Source organism: Herpailurus yagouaroundi, unplaced genomic scaffold, assembly GCF_014898765.1.
Source record: "Herpailurus yagouaroundi ecotype Mexico unplaced genomic scaffold, PumYag 77, whole genome shotgun sequence".
Classification (NCBI taxonomy): Eukaryota; Metazoa; Chordata; class Mammalia; order Carnivora; family Felidae; genus Herpailurus; species Herpailurus yagouaroundi.
In genome coordinates, this window is record NW_024412388.1 from 77,947,531 (window position 1) to 77,975,367 (window position 27,837).

The window sequence follows — 27,837 nt, forward strand, 5'->3', positions numbered from 1 at the left end:
TGAAGTGCTTCTTACAATATCTGCATTTCCAGCTTGTGGAGGCAATTTTGTCATGGAGGATGCATCAAACTTGAACACAGGAGAATCTGATAAATAAATATCTGGCTTCTCATGTGATGAAACAACACTAAAAATCAAAATTAATTATTTGTAAAATATGGGAATAAGAGAAACAAACCATCCTAATTAGATCAATAGTGATTCTCTGGGGAAGATGATTATAGTCTGTCAAATTTATTACAAAAAAAAAAGATGCTGTTTCTTAGACTCATGGAAAATCTGGTGTTATCTCCTTTCCTTTAGACAAAATACCACTTTATACATATTTTTTTAATTTTTTTTTTTTTGGTTTTTTTTTTTTGAGAAAGAAGAAGAGTGTGAGCACAAGCAGGGGAGGTGCAGAGGGAGAGGGAGAGAGAGAATCTTAAGCAGGTTCCATGCTCAGGGCAGGGCTGGATGGAAGGCTTGATCTCACGACTGTGAAATCATGACCTGAGCAGAAATCAAGAGTTGGACACTTAACTGACTGAGCCATCTAGGTGTCCCCCAATCTATATATATTTCAAATTAGATAAAAATACTATTTTTAAAAGGCCACAGAAGTAATCATTCAGTAATTTTCCTTAAAATTGGGTCTCATGCTTAATTTTTTATTACCTAGCAGTCTGTAAATCTTTTCTAAATCTCACTTGGCTCAACTTTTTGTCTCCTTTCCCTGCTCTGGTCTCACTGTAGATAGACACCTTTATTTATCTTCCAATCTAAAACTACACTAGGATTCACCTTCAATCTTCTGTATTAAATTTATTCATTAAAAAACATTTATTATTCACTACCTTATGCTAGATATTGTACTAGGAGCTAGGTATGGAGGTAAACAAATCCTGAGGGAGTTATCATCTAGTAGAGGAGCAGACAATGAGTAAACAATAAATACACATAATTATAGATCCTGAAGTTATATGAAGGAAATTAATTGAGTAATATTACAAGAAAAGGTGTGAAGACATAAACCCACTTTAAAAAGGTAGTCATGAATGCATGTCTGAGGAGGTGACAATTTAAGATGACACTCAAAGGCTAAAATATGACAGTCATGTAAACAGTAATAAACACCAGTTTGCATTCCCACCAAAAAAAAGAGAGAGAGAGAGAGAGAGAGAGAGAGAGAGAGAGCCAAAACATAAGAGACTCTTAAAAACTGAGAACAAACTGAGGGTTGATGGGGGGTGGGAGGGGGGGAGGGTGGGTAATGGGTATTGAGAAGGGCACCTGTTGGGATGAGCACCAGGTGTTGTATGGAAACCAATTTGACAATAAATTTCATATAAAGAAAAAAAAAGGAGTAATAAGCAGTGGATACAGATAGTAGAGAAGTACATGTATTGATAGGATTGAATCTTTTTGTTTTTGATCAAAAGCAAGGAATTAAAATAGTCAAAAAGGGTACAAAAGGAAAAGCATGATTCCTTCCCACCCCAAATCTTCAGGTCCCACAGGCCTTCTTTCTAGTTCCAACTTATGGCACAATTTTTTCTTTAGAGGCTACTTGATAAGGATTCCCTTTTAAATCCACTTATTTTCTGTTCATCACTTTTAAACTCTCCCCAAATTATTTATAGCTTCTAAAAGTATGGCTCACCAAAGTGTCTATGTGCTTTGTTATCTTCCTACTTTCTACCTATTTTTTGCTTCTCTACACCCACAGCTTTGTTCTACTTTGATGCTTCTAATCCATTTATTTTGTATGACTCAGAGTTACAACCAATGAATGGAAATAGTAAGAAGACAAAGTTTAGACAAATATTCTTGAAAGCTATTGAATGGTCTGAGAGATCCAAACATGGATCAGGCATGTTGAAGTGAATGAGCTCCTGGTCACTAGAGCTGTTTTAGTAGAGATGTCATGAATACCTATGGCAATGACGTTGGATGGTGATTCAAGTATCTTGCAGTGGAGAAACTAAATGATGCTTAAATTAAGCACACTTCAGTTCTGGAATTCTCTGAAATCTATGATTCTATGATGTTGATAAGTAAAATGACTAAATAAGAGCAAAAATACCAAGAGACACCACAAATTTCATATTTTTTTTTAAACTAGGAGAAATAAATAATCCTTAAGTAAATTAGACCCTGAATAAAAAGTTGTCAGTATTTCTTTTGGGGAAAGTTTTGGCTGTGGCTATAATTACTCTCCATGACTTCTAGCCAAGTCCACTATCCAGATGCACTTCGCATTTCTGCAAAAATACTTCAAGTTGAAGTTTTTTTTTTCTTTTTACAATTTTTTAAAGTAGGCTCCACACCCAATGTGGGACTTGAACTCACAACTCTAAGATCACAAGTCTCATGCTCTACTGACTGACTGAGTCAGCCAGGTTCCCCAAAATTGAACATTTTTAAAATTACTATTTACTTTTACAAATGTCTGTGTGTCTTATATTGTCAGATTAACATCTTTGTGTACTCACTTGCCATGTATTTTTTTCCCTCTTCCTCAACTACTGTAGTATGTGCTATCTATGAAATGTTTCAAAAATCTAACTACCTCTCAGTTCCCATCACCTCTGCTCTAGTTTAGGCCTTACCATAACCTGTCTTTTGTGCTGGCCACCATGCTTCTCATGGTCCCACCTTCTACAATTCAATCTCTCTCTATATATATATTATATCATATACCTATATCTCATCTACAAATAATTTTGTCTCATCAAATTGTTTATCCTGTGCGTAAGTATCTTGGAAGGCTTCCTACTGCTTACTATGGAGACTAAAAACTAGACTATACCTGATGTGGGGGTTGCTATAGATTATATCACATTTTAAAAAATTAGTTTTCAAAATTTAAGTCAGGAGATGTCACACCGAATTTTAGATACCTAGTTTTTTTTGAAAATCAGAATATTTGACAACACTAGATACTTACTTCTTGCACAGCAACAACTGGCTGGACCTGAGTAGTGGTTGCTCCTTTTATTTATTTATTTTACTTTTTATTATTGAAATATAATTGACATACAATGTTATATTAAATTCAGGCATATAACTTACTGATTCATCAGTTTTATACATTACTCAGTGCTCGCCACAGTAAGTGTATTACCATCTGTCACCATACAATGTCATTAGAATATTATTGACTATATTCCCTGTGCTGTACTATTCATCTCTGTGACTTCTTTATTTTACCAGTGGAAATCTTGTACATCTTAATCCCCTTTATCTGTTTTGTCATCCACCACCACACAACCATCAGTTTGTTCTCTGTATTTAAAAGTCTTGTTTTTGTGTGTGTTTGTTCATTTGCTTTGTTTTTGTAGATTTCACATCTAAGTGAAATCACATGATCTGACTTATTTCATTTAGCATAACACCCTCTTGGTCCATCTATGTTGTTGGAAATGGAAAGATCTCATTCTTCTTTATGGACGAGTAATATTATAAATACAAATATATAAATATCTCCTATCTTCTTTAGCCATTCATTGATACCCACAACTTGGGCTGCTTCCATATGTCGGCTATTGTAAATGCTGCTGCAAAAACACAGGGGTGCATTTTCTTTTTAAATTAGTGTTTTTTTCTCTGGGTAAATACCCAGCAGTCGTATTACTATAGTTGTATTTCTAATTTTTGAGGAACTTCCATACTGTTTTCCACAGAAGTTGCACCAATTTATATTCCCACAACAGTGCACAAGAGTTCCCTTTTCTCTACCTCCTCACTTACTATTTCTTGTCTTTTTGATATCACCCATTCTAACTGGTGTGAAGTAATATCGCATGGTTTTGATTTGCATTTTCCTGATAATTAGTGATGTTGAGCATCTTTCCATGCGTCTGTCAGCCATCTGTATGTCTTCTTTGGAAAAATGTCTATTCAGGCCCTCTGCCCATTTTTTAAATCAAATTGGTTTTTTGGTGTGAGTTGTAAAAGTGTTTGTATATTTTGGATATTAGCCCCTTATTGGATATATTATTTGCAAATATCTTCTCCCATTTAGTAGGTTGCCTTTTTGTTTTGCTCATGGTTTCCTTTGCTGTGCAAAAGCTTTTTATTTTGGCCTAGTCCCAATAGTTTATTTTTGTTTTTGTTTCCCTTGCCTGAGGAAATATATCCATAAATATATTGCTAAAATTGATGTCAAAGAGATTATCGCCTGTGTATTTTTTTTTAGGAGTTTTATGGTTTCAAGTCTTATACTTAGGGCTTTAATCCATTTTGAGTTTATTTTGTATATGGTATAAAAAAGTGGTTGTGTCTATTTTTTTGCCAGTACCATACCATTTTGATTAATATTTTTTGTAGTGTATCTTTTTTTAAGATTTTATTATTTAAAAATTTTTTTTAATGTGTATTTATTTTTGAGAGACAGAGAGAGAGAGAGAGAGAGAGAGAGAGAGCGAGCATGAGTGGGGGAGGGGCAGAGAGAGAGAGAAACACAGAACATGAAGCAGGCTCCAGGCTCTGAGCTGTCAGCACAGAGCCCGACGTGGGGCTCGAACTCACAGAGTGTGAGATCATGACCCAGGCCAAAGTCGGACGCTTAACCAACTGAGCCACCCAGGTGCCCCATTTAAGATTTTAGTTTTAAGTAATCTCTACACCCAATGTGGGGCTCAAACTTACAAACCCAAGATCAAGAGTTGTATGCTCTACAGACTGAGCCAGCCAGGTGCCCCAGCTTTGTAGTATACCTTGAAATCTGTAACTGTGATATCTCTACAGCTGTGCCTTTTAGATGGGACACTCTGTGGTTGGCCTTGGCCCACTACATCTTGAAGGTGGTTTCAGTTTGTGATCCCTGACCTACTGGATATGGTAAAGTTATCTAACTATGGCATTTGAGGCTCTTTACAATCAGACCTCAGCACTCTCAGCCTCAATGCTGTGACCATACAGACAACACTTTATTGACCCTTGAGCATGAGATGCTTTTTCAAGCCGTATCCCTTCACACATGCTTCTTCTATCTGGAATGCCTTATCTTCCTCTTTTCTACCTGTCAAATTCCTACTATTTAGTTTTCAACTCTTTTGAGAAGTGAAAATTCCTGCGCATCAGCCCTAGAGATCATGATATAGTAGGTCTAGTGTGGGGCCCAGGAATGTGTTTTGTTTTGTTTTTTGTTCTTTTTTTTTTTAGGAATGTGCACTTTTAATATATTTCAATACTTTTGAAGTAGTTGGTCTGTCAATAGATCTTTGAGAAACACAGCTCTAAGAGTAAGAAGGTTCAGGTTAGCTAATACCTTATAGCTTCTCTGACATCTAATGATTTGATCCCCATTCTCCAATTATATGTCAGGAGGATATACACTTGTAAAGTATTTCAAACCAAAATTCCAAAACTTGCCTTTTTGACATTTCTCCTTGGAATTTGCTCTTTGACTCTTGAAGGGATAGCTTACTTCCCTGGATACTTGAACTCAAAGTGTTTCTAAATCCTATGTAAAGAGATAACATTTTGAAGTAAAATGTCAGGAAACAGAAGAATGGATGTTTTCAGAAGTTCTACAAGGGCTGTCTCCAACAGATATGATCTGATTAAAGAAGGAATTAATACTTCTCACTAATCACATTTAATTTGCATAGAGAAATAAGGTAGCAAAGCTAAGGGAGTAAAACTATAAACACACGGGTTAGCTTATTAGTCACTATACTAAAAGGTCCCAAACCACTTTTACTTACTTACTTAACTCATGTAAATGATCAGTTTGAATTTCATTCAATATTTTCAATGGTCTGCATGTAGCTAAGTTCATTTAAAGTGCTATACACATGACATTTATTGAGACTGATTTTTCCAGTGTCAAAGCTATGCCCTCACAGGATTAAGCTACCTCAAAGAATCAGTACAAATTGCCTCTTAAATTGCAATACACATGACTATTAATTTTGAGGTAGGGACTAGTAGTTGTACAGCGATACAGGAAATTGTGCCTACTAACTCCACATCATATATTCTCCTGACCTATTTTGTGAACGTGGTCAAATCCTATTCCTTCTGGAAGGAATAACAGCTCTTTAGGCAATTCTTAGAGCCCTAAAACAATAATATTTTGACTTCTAATTGCTTCCCTTAAGAAGATTTTTTTTTTAAAGAGCACTGGGGTGGGATACATTACGAGGCAACTATAGTTCTGAAGGACTGATTTCCTTCTGTCAGCCATCAGTATCTCCATTTTGCTGTCTTCTCATATACTTACCAAGATTTTCATTTTCTGTTTTAGTGAGATAGAGTGAATCTGCCAGTAATTCAGAAAATTCAGTCCCATTATTTTGGGGTTGTAAATGATTTAAATACAATATCCAATACAGAAGAAATTAATTTTTTCCTAATTTTGTTTACTTATACCTGAAAAAAAATCAGTTATGTCTGCTAAAAACAAAAGGTGTCTTTCATTTTCCTGGCTAACAGATGAATACTTTTAAAAATGGAGTATTTTTTGTCCTTCACAAACATTAGCAGATTATGTGTGATCACAGAATTGAGAGCTGGATAGTGTGTTTTATAAGGGAAAATTCAATAAATAATCTGAATTTGAATAGCGTTTTTAACAATATAGGGGAGCAATAGAATAGAAAAAGCTCATGTGCTGCATCATTATCATGGAATAACCTTGACCTCTGTCCTTAGAGGAGGAAATGCAATTTATGGAAGGGTTACTTTTTCAGTTTCGCTAAATATCATAATCTTAACAAACCAAAGCTAGTTAAGCAAGCGCATAAAAAAGACAAACAAAATGAGTCCCAGAAACTGAAGTGAAAAATATTCAAAGAATTTCTCACGAAATTATTTCATGCTAAGATACAATTTTACCTGATGTATTTGTCTTCTCAGTACCGGCTGAAAAATCAGTAACTTCTATTAAGTTCTCATCATCAAAATCATCCCAAACTTCATCTCCCAATTCAAAGTTCACATTTGGAACTTCTGAGAATGGAGAATTACTTTTATCCGCATCTGTCAAATTCTGGTTTCCAGATGCATTAAGATGTCTGTTGAACAGTACTGTTTGAGGGGCTTTCTCATTTGAAGTTGTAGAAGAGTTCCATCTAGAAAAATCTGTCATGTGCATGTATAAAAGAGTATAGGTACTTTTTAAACCATTAACATCACTTTCTATTGATATATCAAACACATCTTTCAAATACTAAACTGAGGTTTGAACAGTAGTTTTCAAAAGTATTGGGTCAAGCAATATTGTTGAATATTGTTTTCAACCAATTCTATTTACTGTAGTACATATATTGATAGTTGCACTAAATTGAATTTTCAATAGATTCTTTCAGACAGAATTAATTTTCCCTATTAATTTCTAGATGAGAATAGCCATACTCTAAAAATGAATAATTTCTAAAATGGTATTCCTCCCCCCAGCTCTTTTCCCTACAGGTGGATTTTGAATATTGTTATGAAATATATCCAAAATAGATCTTAATTTTCTCCTGCTAAAAAGTCCTCAGTGTTATCTATTATTTATAGCCTGGGCTTAGAACCAGACTACCTGGGTGAAAAATTCCACTTCTCTCATTGTATAATCTTAGACAAGTAATTTAAAGTCTCTGAGCCTAATTTCTCCTCTGCAAAATGGGAATTATAAAAGTTCCTTTTTCATAAGATTGTTGTAGGGAATAAATGCCTTTACTCTTGCAGTTTTCCAAAGTAATTGTGCTAATAAATGTTTAATAAATTGCTTCTCAAAACATGTATGCATTTATATACACACATGTGTTTATTATATGTATTTATTATAGGTAAAAGATATGTAGCACATGATTTACAAGTAATAATAAAATATATAACATGCATAATTATAAATTCCATATATCTGATTTTCACTGAATGTTTTCATTGAGTTTTGCCAAACTCTTACATCTATAGCCAACCTATCATTACAATTAACAAATGAATACAGTTCTCACATAAATGCTATTTAACATTCTTGCTGACTTTAGTAACTAAGATGAAAGTAAAATAACAAAGACAGAGGTTGGGACTTTACTCATTCATTCACTGACTTAGGCAACTTCTTCGCTAAATTTAAGACTGGTTTTCAAATACTACAATATTCCTTCAATTTTTCATGGTATTCTCAATGTAATAGCTATGTACACAACATACTATTAAATTTAATCTGCATGATTTTTTTAATGTTTATTTATTTTTGAGAGAGCATGAGTGGAAAAGGGGTGGGGGGAGGTGCGGGGGACAGAGGATCCAAAGCGGGCTCTGCGCTGACAGCAATGAGCCCAATGTGGAGCTCACACTCACGTACCATGAGATCAGGAGCTGAGCCAAAGGTGGACACTCAACCAAGTGAGCCACCTAGGTGCCTCTAATCTGCGCTATTAACATTTTATCCATCACTTTCATAAGTCTAAACAAAACAATAAATCAAGTCCTAATTTGTAGTGTTTGCTGATTTCTATGGTATAAATACTCCCATTATGATTAATTTCAAGCTTCCAATGTAATATCTCTAAAAGTAAAGTTGAGAAGAAATGCATAGTAGCACCCCATAATATAGTATTTCCACCATACAGATACAAATATAGAGGTAAATAATCTCAAGAACACAGAAAACAGTAATATATGGTAGAATATTAGTTCTGAATACAGTCTTTGTTTTTAGTATAACTTATTTAATTGAAATTTTATATAATTAGACTTTTAATAATGGCTAAACGATTCCCAAGAATAATCATCTCTCACAAGCAGCACAAGTTTGCTCCAGTGCACTGAGTTTCCTTCACTTTTAAATATCCTCTACGCTTTTCTTCACCTAGCCAAATCTTATATTATCTCTCAACTGTTCTACAACTCCAGTTCACATTTTTCTACTTCTATTCATTGATATACATACACAATATAATACATACTAAAAATAGAAGTAGGCACAAAGTGCAATGAGAATGCAAAGGAAACAGGACTTAAACCTATAACGAAGTCAGAGGGGACACCTCTAAGAGGGTAAAATGCTTAGAAGTTAATGTTGGAATTTGAGCTTGATAGAGTGGTGCCTGCAGAAATGGGCAAGAGGGGAAGGCAAGATACTCTGTGAGGGGAGAGCAACATGTGAAAGACACAGCAGTATGGGAGACCAGAGAATGTTTGGTAAACTATGTTTTCAGGATTTCTAGAGCACAAAGTAGAAGAAAAGGGCTCATTGAGACCGCACAAGCATTTAAGTGCCAAATTATGTTGATGCTTAACTTCAATGTTAAGGAATTCATTTTTTTTTTCCATATAGGCAATGGATAACTACTGAAGATATATTAGCAAGAGGTTTACGTGATGGGAGATGCCTGTTAGATCATTCAGAATAGTTACAGATGGAATGATAATGAGACTGAAAGCAAAGAGAAAAGTAAGACATATTACAATGGGAAAGACATTGAATGTCTAAGCTAGAGTATCAGCAGAAGGGAGAGAGAAGAAGAACAGTTATGAGAGATGTTTAGGAGACAAAATAGATAGGACATGGCGATTACTTGCATGTAAGGTAAGATACTTAGGATGACTCTTTTTCTGCCTTTAGCAGCTTAGAAAAGAAGAGAATTCATTCACCAACCTAAGGAGAAAAGAAAAGGAGCAGTGTGAGATACAGAGAAGACAGAAAGAGTTCAGAGGCTGATATGTTAACTTTTAGGTGGATATGTCCAGGAAGGTGATTGTATAGATGGGTCAGGGGCTAGACAGAAAGATACAGATGCAGATGTAGAAATCATCTAAATATAGTTAGTAATTGTAGACATGGACTTGAGTGGCAGTGAATAAGAAAAGTTTACAAAGCAAGAAGAATAAAGAAGCAAGAAAGAAACTTTTCTAATATCAAAAGGAAGAAAAGCCCAAGCAATTCAAGAAGTAGTAGGAGAAGCAGAATGGCTTAATTAAAACCAAAGGAGAGATTTCCAAAAGGAAGGAAAGACCAAATGTGTCAAATACAAAGGTCAAAGAAAATAAAAATTGAAAAGAGTTCACTGAATTCAGAACTTAGAAGATCACTAAATAGTCTAAATGAAACCAGTTTCAAAGGAGTGATGGAGAATCCAAATTTTAGTGAATGAAAAGTGACTAGGAGGTAAGGAAATGAGCACAGTGAGTATAAATTGCCTTTTGAAGAATTTTTGTTTTGATGTGGAAAGCAAGGCATTAACGTATATAGAGACTGGTGATTCTGTTTTTTTTGTCTGCCTGACATGCTTTCCCTTAAAAAAAATTTTTTTTTAAGTTTATTTATTTTGAGAGAGATGCAAGAAGGGGCAGAGAGAGAGAGGGTAATAGAGAATCCCAAGCAGGCTCCGTGCAGGCTGTAAGCATAGAGCCTGACATGGGACTCAAACTCACAAGCTGTAAGATCATAACCTGAGCCAAAATCAAGAGTTGGATGCTTAACCAACTGAGCCATCCACGTGCCCCTTTTCACTTCTTTTAATAGGAGTATCTTTTTCATCCTTTGGGGAAACTGCCTCCACCCATTCCATGTGATCCTGGTGAGGATGTCTTTCATGGTACCCTGGTCCCTAGGGCTACAGCGGGGGAACATATGACCCAATCCCCAGGCTGTAGGAATTGATCAAGAGAGAAATACAAGACTCAGCTGAGGCCAGTTAGAATGAACTCTGGTTTACCAAAGGTAAAAGGGGAAGGCTGTTTTTCTACCAAGTCTGTTAAACTGGAAAGATGTGAGTTAGGGGTGACCTGTCATGTGAGAAAGACTATTGAAAAAAATAAAGCCAAGTAGTAACAGGCATATCTAAAAGATTGAGAGAAAACTAGAAGCATGACTAAAATCATAGTGCCTGGATCTAGCAAGATTAAAGCCAGATGCATGTCTGGATTTACAAGTTTACATGAGTGGTCTTCTTTTTTTGTGATTAAGTCACTTTGAGTAGCATTTCTGCCACTTACCACCAAAACGGTCAGGAGTAGCTAGATGAGAACAGGGAGCTGAAGAAGGAAGAGACATGAGCATATTTATATGTTGAAGAGAAAGAAATAAGGAAGAGAGATGGACAATATGGGAAAGAGGAAATGGATACTGGTCTCCTAAGGCCCTCCCTAAGGGGAGGCAGGATTGGAAAGATTAAAACTACAGCTAGAGAGATAAGCCTTGAATAGAATAAAGATAATTCTTCTTTTAAGACAGAGTTAAGGATGGATGCAGAAATAGAGAAATATATAGTTGTACAGTGGAAAGTTGAAAGAGTTCATATAGATTCAATTTTCAATTCTCCACTGACAACTAAAAGTCAATTTCATTTTATAGAAATGGCATTGGACTGGGAATCAAGAGATATAGAATCTATTTCTGGTCCTGCCATTAATTAGATATGTGATTTTAGGCAAGTAATTTAATCTCTCAGAGTCTTGGTTTCTTTCACTATAAAATGAAAAATTACACAAAGGTCCCTTACAATTTAAATTTTATGATTCAACATGCTTTCTCATATAGTTTCTGACATTTTTCTTTTTCCTTTCTTGAAATTGGAATTAGGATGACAAAAATTGGCATGTTTTTCTTAAAACATTCTCAAGAGCAATATTTGAATACATATAAAGTATGTTTTGCCATGCACAACTAATATGTGAAAGGAATAATGAATATACTCAATTACTATTAATAACAGTACCAGATACTATGCTAAGAGCTTTCTGTACATTATCTCATTTAATTGTAAAATCCCTAAAACATAAGCAGATGAGGGAATTGAGATAAAGTGGTTAGATATATTATGAAATGTGACACAACTAATAAATGGCAGACCTAGAATTTGAACCTAGACAGATTATTCTAAGCATTTATTTTTTAGTAATTTCTAAGCCCAATGTGGGTCTCGAACTCAAAACCCTGAGATCAAGACTCGCATACTCTACCAACTGATTCAGTTAGGCACCACTAGACAGATTATTATAGATCCTGTGAATTTAAGTACTATACTACACAGCTTCTTCTATTAAAAAAAAAAAAAGTGGCCCATTCAGTAAAACAGGGATACAATTATCAATGATGTCTAATGAGACTTTAATATCATAATATAAACTGGATTTGGAATGGGGGTGGGAAAGAAATCAAAGTAGGGAAACTATGTAAAGACAGCATGAAAGTAAACAGAGGGATATGTAAGTAAAGAGGGATAATTAAAGTAAGCAGAAGTGCAGGGAACAGAGCAGCAGAACAAGGAATAAGTTAGAGGGCTATAGGTTGAAGGGATATAAAAATAAGAGTTGACAATCTCATACCTTCTCTCCCTGTTGTAATGATATTCAGGCTTTGAGGAAGTTGGATAAATGCTCTGATACTCTAAGTGAGATTAGGGGACTTTTCTTGTTCTTATTTGGGCCTAATGACTGCCATGTCATAAGAGGTGATTGGTACGCCACCCCTTGCCTACTTAAGATCTTAAATTATGGCCAGAGGAAGCATTAAGTGACAGCATGAAAGAAAGAGTGTCAACAGATGCTAAGGTCACACACATGAAATTATTTGTGGGAAACCCCAAGTTCACCATTTCTATATACAGCAACGCAAACAAACAACTCTATAGCCAGGATTATTTCTCACACATTTTAACAGACTAGCTATTAATGGCATGACCCAGACAAAGGATGCTATTAATATCAGGATCCAGAGTATTGATAAACCAATCCCAATGTTGAAAAAGAATTTAATGACTGACACAGATGAAAAGCAAATCTAGACTACATACAAGCTATATTCTCTTATTATCATGGAAGTTGTAAGAATCATAGGTTTAGAAACTGGAGAGATATTAAAGGACACCTAATTTAATCCCCTAATTTAAAAGATAAGACTAAGACCTAAAGGGGTTAAATAATTTTCCCAAGGTCACACAGATATTTTGTAAAACTGGACTAATTTTATAAACATAAAATTATTTTAAATAATTCTAAAGACATATAAAAGTAAAGTTCAGCATTTTAACACTTTGTGTATCTTGAGATCCCTTATTTTCTCAGCTTTTCCTCATATTATCTTTAAATAAAAATAGTCAATGCTATGTAGGGCAGAGATTTTTTAAAAATCTGTGACAAATATAGCAAGACCATCTGAAATAACAGACCTAAGAATTTGAAACTGGTCCAATAACCCAAGAGAAAAATGTTGCCAAGTTAATCATAGTAATTTCAGATGCTGGTTTTTCAATAACATTGTCATTCTGAAGTAATAATAAATAATTTTCTCTTTCAAGGCAGTATCAATGGTAATTTACCTTTGTCTTGATATTCAGATGGTTCTTGTTGAACTTTTGCACATATTTCATGCTGATCCCTCTGTTCCATTATAGACAATTCAGGTATATTTAAACACTCTGACCTTTATAAAGATAAAGCCATAAAAATATTAAATATTAAAATTAAATCAACACTTAAATCAAAATTAGATCAACAATTAAAATTAAAATCAACACTTTTATGATAGACTGCATTAGCCTGGGTAGTAAAGGGTAAAAAAAATAGGTGTTTAATGGAAGCAAGATACTTAGTCATCTTTACATGTCCCAAATATGTAAATATCTGCTATCTGTGTATAGCCTTAAAAATCTATTGCTAATGCTACTTTCAATTAGATAACAAAAGCTAGGATATCTTGAAGTAGTGTTGGCATCTGTTCTGATTGGTCAGTGGCTGTTCTGTACTGTTTGTTAAGTATATTAAATGTCATCCCTGAATATAGAATACCCTTATCTGGAAGGGAAATGACATATACGATTCCTTCCAGGCATCATGATATAGGAAAAGAATGCTGAGTTATCATCTAGGGTCTTCTCCTTAAAACCAGGAATATGAGTTTTGGTTATTTTATCTATAAGATGGGATAGAAATACCTCATTTTATGAGCTAGGTTGTTGTTAAGGTCAAAAGAGATAATGCACAATGTGCAATTTTTAAATTGTAAATTATTTTATAAATCTGAAGTGTTATTAATATAGAGTGGGCCCCTAAATGGAAAAGATTAGACTTTGTACAGCAACATGATTTCTCTTTCTAAAATATACTTTTGTCTCCTGTTAAGTTTAGAAGGCAGAAAAAGCCTGAGGTCATGACATATAGGATGGGTAGTTTCCCACGAAAGAGATGATTCAATGAAGGTTAAAATATTCTATAACTACAGAGTTCTAAATAAATTTAGATAACCAAACTCTTATGATGCCATTACTTCATTACGGAACTACATGATTACTGTGATTTGAATGTAGCCAGTGTTCACCTTTCTCTGAACACATGATTATTTGGAGAAGCAAAGAATTTATGAGGACTATTCTACCTTGGATATTAACATTATATTTATACCTTGATATGCTGGAAAGAGAAGGTTTTGGAGTAAAACCAAATTCTTTAAGATCCACACTTTGAGATTTATTCATTTGCATCTATTAATGAAAAAAAAATTCAACTATCAATTTCATAGCAACACTTTTTAACAAGCCAAACAGCAAAATTCCTGCCAGTACATAAAGTCCCAAAATCAATGAATTATGAGAAATTCAGGCTAGTTTTCAAATCAAATCTCCTTCTCAGGCACTTCTTAAACGTAGGCATTTCTTCATGGTTCTTTACTAGGCCTTCTCTTCTCCCTCTACACATTTTCAAACACCTCACTTACTTCCCTGGCTTCAATTATCATCTACATGTGAATGACTTTCAAATATGTATTTCTACTCAGCTCCTTCTCCTGGTTTTCTGTTATATTCAACTGTCTGTGGAACATCTTTACCTAGACATCTTGCAGGTTTCTAAATTCAGTATTTACCAGATTGAAATTAATGTATATCTACTTCTCTAAACTTGTTTTTCCTTTGGAATTCCTACCCTAGTGAAGCCTCACTTTGTTCCTAGCTGCTCAACCCAGAAAGCTGGTCATCATCTTGATCCTTCTACGTCACCCCTCACAAGCAATTAAGTACCAGGGTAGTTGATTCTATCTCTGAGAAATATTTTAAACCTAGCCACTACTCTCCACTGCTACTGCCATTACATTAGAGTAGGCCAATCTTGCCTAGATTACTGCAAAACCTATCTAATGAGTCTTTATGTTCCTTTTCTATCATCCTCTAATCCATTCTCTACATTGCATCCGGAGTGAATTTATAAAATGCAATTCTGGTAATGTCACTGCTTTAAGCCCTTTAGTGGTTTCCCAATACTTTCAGGATAAAGTCCAAATCCTTAAAATAGCAAAAAGGCCTTCATTATCCAGCTCTTACTTACCTCTTCAGCCTTTTCACCCTCATCTCTCCACTCCCCAACATGTAACTGAACTCCAGACGTACTGTATAACTTCAGTGTTTTAAAAGATCTCCTCTGGCTCTTTACTAGCTCTGGACCACTGCACATTTTCTGTCTGGAATACTTTTTTATCCCTCTCCACCACCACTATGGTGCCTCCCTCTCCATACTTGGCTTCAAGTCTCAGTCATGTTTGTTCGGAATCCCTTCCTGGCCTATCAAATGTGGAATGAGTACACTTTCTATCCAAATTCAAGTTATCTTAAATTTCTGTCATAGAATCATCCATCACACTACATTGAAAAAGCCTATTTAGCTATCTATATCCTTTACTCAGCTATAAGCTCTATGAGGATTGGGACTAAAGCTGTCTTTTTCACAGCAGTATCTTAGCATCTATAACAGTCCTTGGCATATTCTTGGTGCTCAATGAATACAGAAGGGGGGCACTTGGCTGGCTTAGTTGGAAGAGTGTGAGACCCTTGATCTCAGGGTTGTGGGTTTGAGCCCCATGCTAGATGTACATATTACTAAAAACAATAAATCAATTTAAAAAAATGAATATGGAAAGAAAGAAGGAATAATATGGAATGGAGAAGGAAAGAGGAAGGAAAGATGGAAGAAAGGGAGGGAGAAAGGGAGGGAGGAAAAGCTTGGGCTACTAAAAAATTATCTCAGAGAAGGTGGTAGCTGTTTCAAAATGCATGTCACTCCCTGTTTCCTAATATTCCCCTTGTTTAAGCCTCATGACTTAAAATCTTCATTCTTGTTAAAGAAGAGAAGAGAAACAGAAGAAACAGACATTCTGCTATTTTCTTGCCTCTCTTCTGTGGCCTGATCAATTATTTTGCCCTGGATATGATGATGCAGGCTCAGAATAAGTCTGCTACTGACTAGCCTATCAATTGTATAAGCTACCATTCCTTCATGACTTGGAAAGCAGGCTCTTGCTCAGTACTCATCCAAGTACATGAATCAAAATCAACTTCAGACTTTCCACACCAGTTTCAACACAAACAGAACACAGGAAAGGGTAAGTGTCTCTAGTTTCAATTGCTGGTTAACAACAACAAAAAGACTAATAAGGGACTATGTAGAACTGTGTCCCAAAAGTAGATTTACAGATTCATTATTAAGAAGTATATTTTCCTTCAGAAGAAGTATTTTGAAAATACAGCCCTGAAGTAACTAAAGTACACTGCAGATACCTACCTAAATGATATACAGAAAGAATATAAAGGAATATTCATATATATTAAATTACAGAGCAAGGGATAAATGTTATTAAAACTAACCTTGAGACGTTTAACTGGAGGAAGTGATGAAACAGCATTCCTGTTTCTTAAATCAGATAAATATGAAGAGATTGTTGACTCTTTCATTACTGACTTTTGTGCAACTCCAGTTTTACCTATGAGAAGAAATTCTAGATCCTTTAGGTTAAACTTTAGGTAGTGTTCATGTAAAGCCAAATTTCTTTATAATTTCTAATCTAATTTTTTTCATGAAAGAAAATCATTTGAATTATAAACTGCATAATATAAATATCATATATAGATAATTAGGCTGTTATTACTATTCAAAGACCTTTCAATTTTTAAAACCTGAAATAAATATCTTTTATGGAACTCACAGCAGTCATGTCCACATGTATGTTTATTTTTACAGTGATGATTACATTCTCGGTTCCCAGGTTTTTTGCAAGCAGTCATTCCTAAATTAATATAAGAAAAAAACCTGTTTTTTACTAGCATTTATTTCCTTTCAGACAGTACAAAAAGATTATGATTTTATACTTCCTCAAGTGTTAACCCGTTTAATATTTTAAAATGGTATTTCTGATAACAGCTAGTCCCTGTTGGGCTATTTGCCCAATCCCAGCTTTTTGCAAGGAGCATCGACCCACCTATAAACTTCTCTTAACCTCCCTGACATAAATAGAGCCAAATACCACAGAATATCAGTAACTCTTATCTTGAATGAGGTAAGAATGAGGGTGGAGTTTTTAAACTTCCCTGCTACTTTATACTTACACTTAAGAAGAACCTGGAAAGAAGCAAACGTCATGTCATTTTAATGGCATCAGTGATAGTTTCTAGTAGGGAGGACACCATACGTATTTAATAAATATTGAAATAAGTGTTTTAGGGGTATAAGAAATTTGCTATATGAATTCATAAAGAAAAGAGATTGCTGCCTGCTTGACCCACTGAGCTAGTATATCCAAATACATAATTTACTCTTCATAATATTTTAAGTAGGTTTTTTCTTGATCTTAGTAACATGGGGGAAGGGACAGACATCTGAATTGATACACAGGATCTGGACATGAGAAGGGGACCAGGGGAACATGTTCACATAGAGGGCATAATACCCAAAGAGGGCAAACCACATACTGTAGAAATAGAAATAAGTTTATTTTTGCTGGAGCACAGATCTTAACTAGAAATGTTGAAGATAGTGAAGAATTTTGAAAACCTTTACAATCATTTTTTGGTCCTTTACTCTTAATTTTCAACGCTGTTGCTCATTTTCAGACATGACATATCTGGACAACGATAACATCTGTATAGCATCCTGGACTACATGGATAAGTCTACTCACCACAAGAGGGAACTGGTTAGATGCCTTAAGGGCCAGCAGATCAATGTATTGGGTAGTGATAAAGTAATGAAACTGCAAGCTGACAGCTGGACCATAGTGCTCCCAACTGAATACAATCAACTTTGGCAGAATATAAACAATACTCAGATAAGACCATTCTGTGACTGTGGTAAAGACAGAGATAAAAACTACTGTGTAATTATTTCTGAAACTAGAGGCAAGGACACTCACGAACCACAAAAATAACTAAACATCCCCCTCTTCTGGCTAACACAAATGACTACTATTTCCTTAATCCTCCCATCTCTAAGATAAGATACCAAAATATCCAACTCCACTTTTTGAAAATATCCAATGTACAATTGACCTCTGCTCTCCCTAAACTCTCCCAAGAATCACCAGCACAAGCTGAAATCCTATAAATAAGCTCCTCTCAACTCCCTGAGATAACCCACAGCTCTGCCACAGCTGTGCTCTTTTGCTATAGCAAGTTTAAAAATACTTAATCAACTTTCCTCAAATATATGTGTATTCCCAGTGGTCTTTGGCTGAAAGGTTTCAATATTATGCTTTGCAAGATATTCTAACCATGGCTTACTGGTTAGAAGTTTTGCCCCCGTTCATAATTTCATCTCTCAGTCACCTGGTCTCCTTGTCTAGTCCTACCAAGCTACAATTTATTCTCCACGCTGTTGTTTAATTAGTCCTCCTAAAGTTCAACTCTGATCAGATCATTTGCCCACTTAGAAATGTTAGCTACTTCCTACTGCCAACAAAATTGATTCCATATTTAAAGTCTTCCACAATGTAATTCTAGCCTCCCTTTCTGGCACCCATATTAACCCTAATTCATCAGAACACATTCGCTTGCCATTATTCAAACAGTCTCAAGACTTTCTATGATTGTACCTTTGATATTACCTCATCTTAGAAGCCCCTCACTTCTTCATTCATCAGAGGTCTATCAACTTTCAAGGCCAACTTAAATGGCACTTTTATCATGATCTATCCTTATCACTCCATCTGAAGTGATTTCTCCCTCCTTTTGAGCCCCTCCAGCATTTTCTTTGTCCCTCTGGCTCACAGCATGCTGCCTTACATGAAATGTATTTACACAAAAAACACAGTGGTGAAGTACAGGGTACCCTAAACTAAAGTAAGAAAACATGAGTTTGGGGGGGGGGGGGTTGTGGCAAGTTCAGTCAGTAGAGCATGTAACTTACAATCTCAGGGTCATGAGTTCAAGCCTCATGTTGGGTGTGGCCTACTTTTAAATAAATAAATATACAAATAAATAAATAAATAGAAAACACGAGTCTTAATATAGGCTCTTATCTGTAAAAAACAGATTAAAAATAATACCTGTTTTGTTCATCTCAGAGATGAAAAGATAAAATGAAATTAAGTATATGAAAGCATTTTAAGTTTTTAAACGTTTATTCATTAAAAAATTTTTTTTTAATGTTTATTTTTGATAGAGAGAGAGAGAGACACACACACACACACACACACACACACACACACACAGCATGAGTGGGGGAGGGGCAGAGAGCGAGGAAGCAGGCTCCAGGCTCTGAGCTGTCAGCACAGAGCCCGATGCAGGGCTCGAACTCAAAAACTGCGAGTTCATGACCCAAGCCAAAGTCAGACCCTCAACCGACTGAGCCACCCAGGCGCCCCTTAAACATTTATTCATTTTTTTGAGAGAGAGCGCAAGTGCGAGTTGGGAAGGAGCAGAGAGAGACAAACACAATCAGAAGCAGGCTCCAAGCTCTGGGCTGTCAGCATAGAGCCCAATGTGGGGCTCGAACTCATGAACCATGAGATCATGACCTGAGCTGAAGTCAGCCACTTAACTGACTGAACCACCCAGGCGCCTCTGAAAGCATTTTTAAATTAAGTGATAAACTAATATATTAGAGTATGTATTATCTTTACTATCATTACTTAAAGATTATACAAGTAACTATAAAATTAAAATTGTTCAGAGTGCTATGAAGGAGAGGGACACAATGCTATATGACGACAGGAGTCACTGTTCTGGTTAGGGGATGTCTTGGAAGGCTTTCCTAAGAAGCAACAACTGAGTTGAGGATTAAAAAAAAAAGAATGGGAGTTAAGAAGGCAGAGGTAGGAGAAAGAGTACTTCAGGCAGAGAGGATGGCATATGCAAAAGCCCTATGACAAGGGAAAGCATGGCATATCATAGAAATTGAAAGGTCAGTGTGGCTGATGCTTAGCATCTAAGAGAGAGTACACAAAATGAGATTAGTGGAGAAAGGTCAGGCTACATTTGTAGGAGAATGGTTCCACCATGGTACCCTGGCAATTCCAGGTCTCCACATAGGCCACATAGGTAAGACTCAATCATTTTCAGAATGCCTTCTGATCCTCTTTGGGATATTTCTAGATAGGCAGTCTTGTAAGGAGGTGTTAAAAACCATTTCTCATCTGTCTCCTTAGCTTGCAAGAGGCTCCAGATCTTGCATGAGACTGCCATGAAGCAGTTTCCCATCCACCTCTGGTTCCACTAAGGCACTGGACTTTCAACCTTGCGTCTTGCAAGGTACAGGTGCAGCCTATGGTTGATGTCTCAAAAACAAAGCAAACCACCATTTCTATCATCTGGTCCCTCCGGTTCAGTGTTATCCTGTGGGGTTAGGAATGTAAGCAGTTGAGAACATTATGATCTTGTTTTGCTGTCTATGTAAATAATACACTACCTAGATCCATTTAGGTTTCTTATGTCCTTACCAGGCAATTCTACGGAGGTGGGGCGACATTACCTAGCGGCTGCCACCCTACTGCTGCTTAGGAACTGACCGAACACGTCCCAGTATGGAACCTTGTAGGGATGTTAATGATTTGGATCTTTTATTCTAAGACCTATGGGGAGTTACTACAAAGCTTCAACCAAGGAAGGGACATAACTGAATCTGCATTTTGAAAAAAGGCTACCATAGGAGTCTAGGCAAAAAGAAAAAAAAAATGATGGTAACTCAGTCTAGAGTGGTGGCAGTAGTAGAGTCAGAGAATGGACTGATTTAAGAGCTATACAGAAAGTAAAAATATTTTTAATACAGAACCAAGTGAAGTGCTTTTCTTTCTTGAGCAGCACATTGTTTTCTCTCAAGTTTTACTGCCTTTCTTTTGGTCTAGCAATACCTAAAGTGTTTTTTTTTTTAAGTGTATTTGATATTTTAAAGACAAAGACAAATACATGGAAACACCAGCCATTTATTCTCCCCCTCATAGATACCTCCTTCCTTGAGCCTTATATCTTCCTCCTAATGCAATCTAGGCCTGCCCTATAGTTGTCATCCAGGAACTTCCTTTCATTTAGCTTCTTGACTGAATCCAATATTCTTGGATTCTTTGACTTTTTTTTATTTTGAGAGAGAGAGAGAGAGAGAGCGCACAAAAGCAGGTGAGGGGCAGAGAGAAGGAAAGAGAGAATCTCAAGCAAGGTCCACGCCATCAGTGCAGAGCCCGATGCAGGGCTCGAACCCACAAGACATGAGATCATGACCTGAGCTGAGATCAAGAGTTGGACGCTTAACTGACTGAGCTACCCAGGCACCCCTCTTTGACTTTTTCTTTCTTGGTTAACTGCTTGGTTAACTGCTTGTGCTCATCCTCAAGCAACTGCTTTGGAAAAGATGTTTATGAGTTAAACATTCCAAATCCTTAAATGTGTTAAGATTACTTTCACACTTACTAGTTTGGCTGGGTATAGAACACAGGGTTGAAAATCATTTCCCCCTGGATTTTTAAGTCTATTAAATTTTCTACCATCCAGTGCTGCTGATAAAGATTAATAAAATTTCAATTTTTGTTCCCTGGAAGTATTTATGATTTATCCATGATGTTCTAAATGTTGCAATTATTCCCCCTTTGTAGATATTCTTTCATTTATCCTAACTAGCATTGAGTAAGCCTTTTTGATCTGCAGATTTATATCTCCAAGTGTAGGAAATTTTCATAAATTATTTCTGATTTGTTCGTTCTTTCTGGAACAGTTATTAGTCAGCTATCAGACTCTTATATTTCCCTTTATCTCCTACACTTTCTGTCTCATCTTTTTGCTTTCATTTAGATCATACTGACTTTATCTTCTGGTTCTCCAGCTTTTTTTTTTCCCATAGTTTTTACTTCCCTGTGTTCACTGTTGTTTTCTAATTGTTCTTCCTCCCTTCCCATGGCATCCTATTCTGTATCATGTTTGCAATTAAATCTTTAATTTCTCTGATGTTACTAATTTGTTCATATGATGTTTTATTACATTCCTGAATTATCCTGTTGTCCTTTTATCCATTTTTGGTTTACTTATTTTGGGCTTTCTTTCATATACTCCAGATTTTCCTCAAATGTCTCATCTTTGGTTATCTGTCTATAAGGCAGCCCTATTATATCTCCATTTCACAGATGAGAAAAGTAGTTCATACATAGATTAAGTAATATGTTCAAGACTATCCAGATAATAAATATCAAATCTGAGATTCTAACTAAGGTAGTTTAATTCCAGAGCCTTATCACTCAACCAATCTGCCTCCCTAGTTATACTAGCTACCTTAGTTTTTCCCCAAATAATGCATTTAATTTATTTAGTAAAGAAATAGAAGGAGGGGCACCTGGGTGGCTTAGTCAGTTGAGCGTCCGACTTCAGCTCAGGTCATGATCTCACAGTTCATGAGTTCCAGCCCCGCGTCGGGGCTCTGTGCTGACAGCTCAGAGCCTGGAGCCTGCTTCTGATTGTGTCTCCCTCTCTCTGCCCCTCCCCTGCTCACTTTCTGTCTCTCTCTCTCAAAGATGAATAAATGTTAAAAAAAATTTTTTTAGAAATAGAAGGAGCTGGAGATGGGAAAAGTAAGAGGAAGTGCCTTATAGCTTGTTGTTTTGCAATAAGGGGTAAGGAATTGCTTTCGTCTCTTAATCCAAGGACTCCTAATAGATGTATTTCTAAATGTCACCACAAGATGGTGCACAATGACTACACATATTTACTCCCAGTGGTTAAAAACCACCATTTGGGAGCTGAATTTTAGAGATTCTGGAGAATCCCAAAAAATTCAAGGCAGAGTTGGCAAATCTTGTCAGGAATAAGGACTGTATACAAATTTCTTTATAGAATATTAGCACATGGATGTTAATTATCTAAGGGAGAAAAAATTTATTTCTATTAGAAATGGTACTTAGAAACTGTAAGTGCTCCCCCATCCCCACCCACCTCCCATATCCTGAGAATTGTCTGAATTTGTCTTGTTAGCAAATATAAACTTAAGCTTACAGAGATTGATAATTGGAAAAATTAATTAGGCTCTCAAAGAAAACTGACCTATGCTGTACTCAGGTATAATTTAAAGAGACCATGGGGCGCCTGGGAGGCTCAGTCGGTTAAGCGGCCGACTTCGGCTCAGGTCATGATCTCGCGGTTTGTGAGTTCGAGCCCCGCGTCGGGCTCAGTGCTGACAGCTCAGAGCCTGGAGCCTGTTTCAGAATCTGTGTCACCCTCTCTCTGACCCTCCCCCGTTCATGCTCTGTCTCTCTCTGACTCAAAAATAAATAAACGGTAAAAAAAAAAAAAAAAAAAAAATTAAAGAGACCCATAACTCCATCACTATAATAATCTGAAATACATACATTTTCACAGATTTGTCACATATGAATTTACATGTTTTTAAAGCTCTAAGTATTTAAAGTAAAATAAATTTATTTAAAACATAAATTTATTGGGGCGCCTGGGTGGCGCAGTCGGTTAAGCGTCCGACTTGAGCCAGGTCACGATCTCGCGGTCCGTGAGTTCGAGCCCCGCGTCAGGCTCTGGGCTGATGGCTCGGAGCCTGGAGCCTGTTTCCGATTCTGTGTCTCCCTCTCTCTCTGCCCCTCCCCTGTTCATGCTCTGTCTCTCTCTGTCCCAAAAATAAATAAACGTTGGAAAAAAAACAAAACAAACAAACAAAAAAAACAACATAAATTTATTAATGTCAACTAGAACAGTATTTAAGGAAAATATTTAAAATGACTTTAAGACAGGGCGCCTGGGTGGCTGTCTGTTAAGCATCCAACTTCGGCTCAGGTCATGATCTCACAGTTTATGGGTTTGAGCCCTGCGTCGGACTCTGTGCTGATAGCTCAGAGCCTGGAGCCTGCTTCTGACTCTGTGTCTCCCTCTCTCTCTGCCCCTTCCATGCTCATGCTCTCTGTCTCTGAATAATAAATAAAAGTTTAAAAAAAAAGTTAAAAAATAAAATGACTTTAAGAGGATCAATAAGGGTTGGTGGGGCAAAGGTTAGTTGCTTGAAAAAAAAATCTTAAGGAAAACTGATAATAGTAGGCACATAATCCCTGATGCACTTAGCTTCACATCCTAATTATAAATTTAATAAGTGGTCTGTGCCTAAGCTACTGAAGTTAGTATTTCTAAAAGAATATTACTTTGACTTTTGCAGTTTCTGATTTATGCTAATCAGATTTATGCACTTTATGACTTCACTTTTTAAATGAGAACATCTCCTCTTAATTTTTTGTCAAATCTTATACTATCATGTTATTTATCAGGAAAAGGTTAACACTATGAATTGGAGTCCTTGGTTTTGCAATTTAATGTATTTATACACCAAAAGGTATAAAGAACTAAATGCATTTTGACTAGCATTTAAATCTGCATACTTTCACAGTGCTCAGGCATTTGTTTTATCCTTGCATTTTTCAAATATATTAAATTTTCAACTCAGAATGGCATAGTAAATGCAAATGAATTTATTAGTGTCAAATCAATTTTCTTCAAATTAAACAAAGTCCATACTTCTTATTATGAATCTATTTAAAGAATAAGAAGTTTAAATGCTTAAACCTCATATATTAAGAATTGACCTGGGATGCCTAGGTGGCTTAGTCGCTTAAGCATCCAACTGTGGATTGTGGTCAGGTCAAGATCTCCTGGTTGTGAGATTGAGCCCTGAGTCGGGTTCTGCTCTGCAATGGGTCTGGAGCCTGCTTGGGGTTCTCTCTCTCTCCCTCTCCCATTACCCCTCTCCCACTCACACACAAGTGCATGCTTGCATGCACACACACACTCTCAAAATAAGCATTAAAAAAAAAGAATTGACCTGAAAATATTTAAAACTTTTTAAAACCAAAAAGTGTATTTTTCACATTGCTATATCTTAAAAAGAGCAAAATTATTTTTCCTTTAACAAAAGAGTTATCTATTGGACTGTCACTATATATGAGAAACTACTGCTAAAAGAATGCTTTCGGGTTTTTTGCTAAATTGGGTTGGGTGGCGCTTGGCTACTTCAGTGGTGATGCCACTTCATCCTGTCTTTCCTGATACTCTCATATATGGAGATCTTCAGATTTCTCTAAGTTCTTCCATCTAGATACATAAGCCTGTATCTCCCTCTTTTTTTTTCTTCTCTACCCTCAGCTCACCAATATGAGCGTGGATCCAGTTCAGCCCCAATGCCTGCCTTGCCCCGAAGCCCCCAATTCTAGGGAGTCTTCTCCAATGCCTGAGATTTATGGGCCTGAAGAAAATTATGCATCCTTGCAAATGTCATCTGCTGAGACCCTCCCTCACCCCCTCCCCTGGAGACTGTCTGTCCTCTTCCTTCCTCCATGGATCTGCTTATTCAGGACAACCCAGGTTCTTCCACCAGTCCCAGAGTAAAAGTGCTACCCACTTCTGCAGAGATCATGGTGAAGAAGGAAGATCCAGGTCAGGGCAAGAAAGAGAAGATAAGAACCATCTTCTCTCAGACCCAGCTATATGTACTCAATGATAGATTTCAGAGGCAGAAATATCTCAATCTCCAGCAGATGCAAGAACTTTCCAACATTGTGAACCTTAGCTATAAGCAGGTTAAGATCTGGTTCCAGAACCAGAAAATGAAATATAAGAGGTGGCAGAAAAGCAACTGTCCAGATAATAATAACAGTGTGATTCAGAACAGCTCTGCAACTCCAGAATACCCAGGCTTCTATTCCTATCACCAGAGATACCTGATGAACATTTCCGGAAACCTTCCAATATGGAGCAACCAGACCTGGAACGGCCAGTCGTGGAGCAACCATTCCTGAAACAGTCAGGCATGGTGCCCCCAAGCCTGGAACGACCAGGCCTGGAACAACCAGCTGCATGACTGTGGAGAGGAATCCTTGCAGCCCCAGATCCAGTTCTAGCAAAATTCTGTCAGCAATTTGTAGTCCATCTTAGAAACTGCTCGGGAAAGCCATAGTGTAATACAGCAAACCACTAAGTATTTTAATGTTCAGCAAATAATAGATTTATTCCCACATACCTCTGAACCTACAGCCTGAAGATGCGAGAGGATGAGTATATTAGCCAATCTCCATTTGGGTGGTGGCTATATTACTTCTCCTAGGATTTGTCTTTTAGGGTCCAGTATCTCTGCCTTGATATTGTTTTTCGTTATGCTTATTCTGTCAATCAAGGGAGTACGGTTGGAGCCTAATCAAAGAGGATTCCACAGCTTTGGTTGCTATGGACAACATGCTAAAAGATGTTTCTGGCTATACATAACTAGATATAATACTGATTTGGATATCTTTAGGCTCCAGAATTTAATCTCAAGAAGAGAAAGTAAAAATACAGAGACATGTGATGAAGGATTATTTGTATTTTCTGAGATTGTGAGGCTTGTTAACAGCCTCAGTTGTTAATGGTGGAGGGTTAAGTTATAATGTGTGTCACTGATTTTCTCTGCCCCAACTCCTAACCTGTTCATTATAACCAGTATTTGTAGAAAGCTGTTTTATATTTTAATGTATCATGATAATAGGGCCAGTTTTGCTGGTGGTTTATAGGTTTAAGTACAAATAAACACCCACTTTATCTTAAAAAAAAAAAAGAATGCTTTCAAAGACTTACAGGAAGCATGAAAATAATTTTTAACTATATTATGTAAATTAAGGTGCATACTTCTATTTTTATATGCAGTAGAACCTTGGACTGTAACTTATTCTGCGAGTGTTCCACAAGACGAGCAAAGATTTCTAATAAATTTTAACTTGATAAATGAGCAATGTCTTGCAATATGAGTAGTACGTGACACTGAATGTTGCATGATCACAACTGAGCCAATGGTTCTCTCTTTCTCTCTCTGCGGGATTGTGGGTGATCATCTCCCATGCTCAGATGCTCAGTTTGGCAGGAATCAGTGATTTTTCAGAATGTTGGAAGATGCCCATACAGGCACCAGTGTATTTTTTTGTCACACCACCTATGGACAGTCCTTTGCTTTTCCATAAAAGAGTAAGCCTAGGAATGCTTTGCTTCATTCTAGGTCAGGCTGCCTGCAAACATAGACCCTTTCATCTGCTGCCCTAATGCCAATTACATTAAGTACACTATATGACAAGAGTTTGTTAATACTGTACTGTAGTCAACATCTGTGTGAGTGTATACAATGGCCCCCATGCAGATAAAGGTTGAAAAGAAAGGCAGTGAGAAGGAGATGATTACAGTTGAAGGAAATCATCGAGAAATACAAATGAGGTATGCAAGTGGCCGAAATTCCAAGATTTTATAAGAGGATCTACATGTGCATCTCATCTGCAAACAGGGAGGAGAAAAAGGCAGAGAATCCCTCACTTAAAATGAGACTAGAGAGATGTGTAAAATGTGGTAAGCAGTACAAAATTTTACAGAAAAGCACCCCCTAAGGTTGTATCAGTGTGAGCAATGAATCTGTTTAACGACAACACAATGTCACATTTCCTCCTCAGAAGGAGGCAAAAGTAAGTGTCATTGGATAGGTTCCTTGTTAAAATTGCAGGAAAAGAAAGATTCCATTGAGCCAACAGACAGCAATGATTTCATTAGTGACAGTGAAAGTCATCCTACACAAAAACCTTCCTCTCTCATCTCCCTCACACCAGCCATGAAGGTTTTCAGAGGTTAAGTGCAGGTTGTTTATTTTTCTTTATATTTTGTATTTTATTATTTTG

General features: G+C 36.5%; 1 protein-coding gene and 1 pseudogene across 9 annotated transcripts in view; one reads left to right on the forward strand and one right to left on the reverse strand.

The window, feature by feature from the left end:
- The window catches only part of HFM1 (helicase for meiosis 1), a 94,097-nt gene that overhangs the window by 4,646 nt on the left and 61,614 nt on the right, over positions 1-27,837 (reverse strand). For 7 of the 9 annotated variants that reach the window (XM_040470947.1, XM_040470946.1, XM_040470950.1 and 4 more), the window contains 7 exons: positions 16,895-16,975; positions 16,557-16,672; positions 14,326-14,405; positions 13,245-13,348; positions 6,826-7,071; positions 5,359-5,449; positions 16-127 (listed from right to left, as the gene is read on the reverse strand). In XM_040470947.1, the coding sequence (XP_040326881.1) occupies positions 16-127; positions 5,359-5,449; positions 6,826-7,071; positions 13,245-13,348; positions 14,326-14,405; positions 16,557-16,672; positions 16,895-16,975 (830 nt within the window). Of the gene's footprint in view, positions 1-15; positions 128-5,358; positions 5,450-6,825; positions 7,072-13,244; positions 13,349-14,325; positions 14,406-16,556; positions 16,673-16,894; positions 16,976-27,837 lie in introns of those variants that run through there. The other 2 variants (XR_005788753.1, XM_040470951.1) reach the window with 2 other exon arrangements.
- Positions 24,906-26,281, forward strand: LOC121027465 (homeobox protein NANOG-like; annotated as a pseudogene).